The 6,000-nt window shown below is 37.0% G+C and overlaps 1 protein-coding gene across 1 annotated transcript in view; it reads left to right on the plus strand.

The window, feature by feature from the left end:
- KCND2 (potassium voltage-gated channel subfamily D member 2) overlaps nucleotides 1-5,079 on the plus strand; it is a 532,786-nt gene extending 527,707 nt beyond the window's left edge. The window contains exon 6 of the mRNA XM_066362551.1: nucleotides 2,427-5,079. Coding sequence (XP_066218648.1) covers nucleotides 2,427-2,604 — 178 coding nt within the window. The 3' untranslated portion in view covers nucleotides 2,605-5,079. The remainder of the gene's footprint in view (nucleotides 1-2,426) is intronic.
- The last annotated feature ends 921 nt before the right edge of the window (nucleotides 5,080-6,000 follow it).

The raw sequence follows: 6,000 nt of genomic DNA on the forward strand, positions 1-6,000 counted from the left end.
GTTGGAGCAATGACAAATTTCTGTCTCAAAGACATTCTACCACTCCAAAGTAGAAAATGGAGAAGTTTTTAGGAAGAAAAATCTTAGGACATAAGCATTTAAGTTAAGCTTTCCATGAAAAGAAGATAGTTTGAAGTTGCTATGTATACCCTCTTTCTCTTTTCCCTCTTCCCCCTCCCACTTAGATAGAGTATAAAACTCATGCAAGAATACCACTCGGGAACAATGTGAACTAAGCAAAGGAACAGAGGCAGAGGCGGGATCAAAGGGACCAGCAAATCCTGAAAGGAAGGGGGGAAGGCATTGGGGAGAGGGGGCATATGGGGAGGCCAAGGGGAATAAGGGGGTGGGGGAGAGATATTCAGTGGGACACTTGAATCTATGTAAACACAAATTAAAATCATTAAAAAAAAATACCACTCAGGCCTGACCAGGTGGTGGTACAATGGATAGAGTCTCAGCCTGGGACACAGAGGACCCAGGTTTGAAATCCCCAGGTCACAGGCTCGAATGTGGGCTCATCAGGCTTGAGTGCGGGCTTACCAGCTTGAGCACGGGGTCCCTGGCTTGAGCATGAATTCATAGACATTAACCCATGGTTGCTGGCTTGAAGCCTAAGGTCGCTGGCTTGAGCAAGGGGTTACTGGCTTGGCTGTAGCTGCCCCCCCCAATCAAGGCACATAAGAGAAAGCAATCTGAACAACTAGGGTGCTGCAGCAAAGAATCGATGCCTGTCATCTCTCTCCCTTTCTGTCCATTTGTCCCTGTCTCTCTCTTGCTAAAAAATAAAAAAAAAATTAATACTACTCCAATTTCTTTGGGATTAATAGTTGAGTGTCACTAAATTGAGAGCTTTGAGGGCACCCTATATAGCCCAAACAGGCAAGATAGCTAAATGATTCTGTGTTCAAAGAATTGAAGCATATCTACAGGATATATCCCTTTCATAATGGATTCTCTAACCCCTCACAAGTTCTGTCATAGAGAAAACTACTTCACTTTGCTCAACCCAGTGTTTCAAAAACTTACCTGATCCTCTTCCTTACATTTTTATAGAAAACTCTGAAAAATGCTGATAGAACCAAATTGAGCTGGTTTTTACACATTTATTCACTAATGTTCACTTAACAGAGTGGGACAAATGTAGATTTACAGTTGTGAGTATGTGAAACAGAGTTTATTCTTGTGTCATTATTATATTATTTTCCATATGAATAACTGTAAACCTATTTTTACCTGACCATTAAGGTTTGGTGCTTCATTATTTATAATTCTGGTGATTGTTCTTAGACATTTAATATATTACTCATAAGGTCTACCGGAAAGTTCTGTCCGCTTTTGGAATAAAACAAAATACAAATTTTTCTTACCGTCAATAAACTTTATTAAATAATATAATTGCCATTATTATTAATAATTTCTTGCCAGCGTGAGAACAATTTGTATATCCCATTTTGAAAAATGTTTATCTTTTGATACGAAAAGTTGAACCAGTGCTTGTTTGATATCTTCTTCATTTTTGAATTTTTTGCTCTTCAAAAAATTTTGTACGGACAAAACCAAGTGATAGTCAGAGGGTCCTAAGTCCGGGGAATATGGTGGATGCAACAGACATGCTTCTGTAGCATTTCTTCCTTGTTGAAATTCGTAAAAATTACAGTGGCATAAATGAACTTTATTAGTATCCATAGGTACACTATCATTTCACACATAAGACTAACGTGAATCAACTTTGTTTTAGTTAATTTGCTACATCAGTATGTATACATTAAATGATAAAAATAGAGAGGCACACATGCGCCAAATAAACATGTGCTTTGCTTACATGTCGGAACTTGTTGTGATAGAAACGGACAGAACTTTCCTGTAGACCTTATATATTATATTTATATATATTATATATACTCATAATATATAACATTTAATATATTACTCATAATATATACATATTGTGTATATGTATATGTATATGTCAATTCTAAGGGAGAAGACATTGCCCTGGCCTATTGGCTCAATGGTAGAGTATCAGCCCGATACGTAGATGTCCCAGGTTTGATTCCCAGACAGGGCACACAGGAGAAGCACCCATGCTTCTCCACCCCACCCCATCTCGCTTCTCTCTCCCTCTCCCTCTCTCTCTCTTCCCCTCTTGCAGCCATGGCTCGATTAAACCAAGTTGGCCTCAGGCCCTGAGGATGGTTCCATGGCCTGCCTCAGGTGCTAAGAAGGGCTCAGTTGCTAAGCAATGGAGCAATGCTCCAAATGGGCAAAGCATCGCCCCCTAGTGTCTTGCCGGGTGGATCTTGGTCCAAGCGCATGAGGGAGAATCTGTCTCTCTGCTTCCCCTCCTTTCACTGAATGAAAAAAAAGAAAAGAAAATTTAAGTCAACAACTTACCTTGTTAAATCTATTTTTTTCCTCATCAGCCGATCCAGTTTAAACGCCAAAATGGAAGAGTGTGTTAAACTAAACTGTGAACAACCTTATGTGACTACAGCAATAATAAGCATCCCAACACCTCCAGTAACCACGCCTGAAGGAGATGACAGGCCAGAGTCTCCCGAGTACTCAGGGGGAAACATTGTCAGAGTGTCGGCTCTGTAAGACAATTGGAATCAGGTCTTGGAGAACCTGATCCCTGGCTGTGGAAAGAATACCCATGTGGAAGAAAGAAAAATACATAAACCTTTCACAGATGAAAACGGCAGAGCAAGAAGGTTGGTAGTGAAACAAAAACCAAGCTCCCAAACCAGAAGATGGAAATCCAACCACCATATGGCATTTCTTTAGCGTTTGACCTGTTTGTTGGACAGAGGAAGAGCCTGTGGACCTTCAGCTTTGTGAATGAGCACAATGGAATGCCGCCTAATGATGCTTCTTATGACCAGAACTCTTTTTTAATAAAATAAAATAAATCTTTGACCTAATGTTCCAGTTGAATGCAAAACAAAACAAAAAAAAATATGGAAAACATTTTGATAAAAATTTTTCCTGTTAAAATCATGAACATTGGCTATGATGAAGATTATTGCATATTACAAAAAAACTCATGCAACATTTGTATTGACTGAAGGAAACCATCATAATGCATGCTAGAATTCTTTGGAGCAGTGATCTCAGTTTCCTTATGTTGTCTTCAGAATAGGCATGATAAACTATACTTGTAGAAAGGGGAAACTTCTGTGTGCTTACAACAAGCTGATTGTTCATGTTCCATGGTGGGCTGTGCAAATAAACTCCTTCTAGAACTACAGCATTTTTTCTGAGGATGCTCACTAGTCAATCTCAAGTGTTCAGATAGTTCAGTGTTAATTATCATTTGACCTTGCACCTAGATACTGTTACAACTGCAATAATTCATTGTACACCTGTTGTACCAGGAATCAGGATTTTCGTTGTTTTACTTTCCAGCTCTTCAGAAATACAGTACGAGCCACATTCATAGACATTCTAGTGTGGCCAGTTTTAGATAACTTTTTAATCCAAAACTCTTGTGTCATAACTGTTTTCAGGAATATTTGTTGGTCCACTGTGTTCCCGCAACAGTATGTGTCCTGTCCCCCGTGCTTCTGTAGCACGTTTCTATTTATTGTCACCAACTGGACTAACGTTTTGTAGTTCAAATGACTTTCCTACTTTTGTATTCCCCACCAAAGCATCTTGTAAGTAGATTATCATCCTCAATCCCCTTGTCAAAGAATTAGTAAAGGAAAAGGAGTCGACATCCATAAATTATCGCTAGCCTCTTTGCTGTCGTGGAGAAGCCCAGATCCTGGACATAGTACCGGGTGTTTCATAAAAGGAGTTGGCTGGGATTGGCTGGGACTACTGTCACAGGATCAGTCCTCCCAGAATCTCACTTGAAGTATTATTTATTTTGCTCTTGATCTCAAGTAGATTTTGAGAATAACTAATGTGACTTGAAATGCAGAGATAAACTGAAGTGCTCTATGGAACACTATTTGATGAAAGGATGCTTTCTATGCCATTGGAGAAGGCGGCACAAATTTATCTTGGAAAGGTTCCCATATGTTATAAGGAGCAATCCTCTCCACTAAATCAGGAGGATAGGAGTTTGATGATGCAAAGTTGATCTCTATGTACATTCAAGTGAAAAGTCTCGATAACTTTTCACCTTTAAAATATATCAGCAGACATGTCTGCACGAGACAGTGTAAAAAAGTTTTCTGTCAAATGAAAAGTTTTGTTCATTCTAAGCCACCAGTGTAAGAAATAAGTTTAGCGTCCATACATGGAAAGAGTTAATAATGATCCCTCTCCTGTAGAGATTTTAAAATGCTTATCATAATTTATCATAAAAAAGAATTAATCCAACTATTTTTAAGTAAAGCCAGAAAATCTTGCTTCCCATTTACAGAATAGCTTTTAGATCAATGCTGTGTACACAGTAGATTTTAATAAACATTTGCTGAGTGAAAGTAAGATAAACTTTTCTCTCTCTTGGGAAGAACTGGCTTTATTTCTAGTATGTCTTTTAAAAAGGTACTAACCTTCCTGAAGTGTGAATATTAACAATTATATTAACACCTGCCTCATATCACTTTATGCTTCTATGGCAGATATATAGTGAAACTTCTTTGATGGCATTTGTTGAAAAACTTTTTTAAAAGTAGACTAAAGAATCCACAATCAGGAATACTTAGATTTTTGAATCCTCCCAATGAGAAGTCCTATTTTCAAGTTCTGAATATAACATTTAAAAAATGCAGTTCAATTAGATTATATAAGTTCTGCCTCTTTCCAACTTATCATTTATCTGAAACTATTACTTTGTTTAAACTTTTGGGAAACAAAAACCTTTTTGGTGTTTTAGGTGATTTAAAATATACTGTGTTGGTGGTGAATGACTATTGATGACTCTGTCAAGTGCATCTGTATTGTAAGTGAAATGTAATTATTTCTGTGTACCATATGTAGTAACCAAGGTCATTGTTTTTGACAATTTTGTTTGAAATCCATGTATCTTATTTTAAAGGATAGCATAATATCTGCATTATGCTGGAAAAAAAATAGACCTTTGGAGAATACTTAAATAAAACCTGTGCATGCTTGAGCAGGATAACATGGTTGGCTATTGTCCTTTATTCTTAGACTTTCTTCTTTTCCCAAATCAAGCATGTGCTCAACTCCTAATACAAATCTGGAAGACTCAAAGAACCCATCAATTGTAACACATCTAGTGCAAACCAGCAGAGATAGTAGTTCTGCCAACAATGGGAAACTAGGTAGAGGCTTTAAGAGAAAAGTTCATATCATTTAAAGATAAAAGATAAATGGTCATTTTTGGAAATATCTTGGCACCTCCAACTGCATAGCTGCTAATTATGATAATTTAACTATATTGCAAGCTTTTAGTGGTCTTAAAAAGATGTAGTATGGTTAAAATCAGTTTATTGTATGTGATACTTTCAAATAGAGTGCTCTCTGCAGTGCGTGACCCACAGTTTATTAGCCTGTACCCTATATGCCTCTCGCTTTTTGCACAGTGTGGAGGCTGCTACCTGAGCCTTACAAACTTCTTGACCACTGCTACTTAAGCTAAACAAACAGACATTTGGAAGTAATAACTTTGGTCAGAACTCAATAGATTCTTAGTCAAAGATTCTTTTCTACCTATGAAAATAGGCAGGGTGATTTATTTGTCTAGTTATATGTATGTGTCTATGTATATATTTATATATATATATTTATTCTTACATTTATTCATAGATTTTTATTTATGACAGTTTCTGTTCAATAAGGGACAAAAAGCAAGAAAATGTTAAGAGATTCTTAGAAGAATAGAACAGAGTAAATCATTTAGTACAGAGAGCAATTTTAACTAGTGATGACTAGTGATCCTCTTGGAAGATAGTCTCTATATTCTTTCTTATTCATTCTTCTTCTTTACAGGACTTGATTTATTGAGATGTCAATCTTGCATTAAAAAGGTTCAATACACCTCCTTATTCTGTCAACTTAGTTACAATGTGCGCTTGG

The sequence above is a fragment of the Saccopteryx leptura genome, chromosome 2, assembly GCF_036850995.1.
Source record: "Saccopteryx leptura isolate mSacLep1 chromosome 2, mSacLep1_pri_phased_curated, whole genome shotgun sequence".
Taxonomy (NCBI): Eukaryota; Metazoa; Chordata; class Mammalia; order Chiroptera; family Emballonuridae; genus Saccopteryx; species Saccopteryx leptura.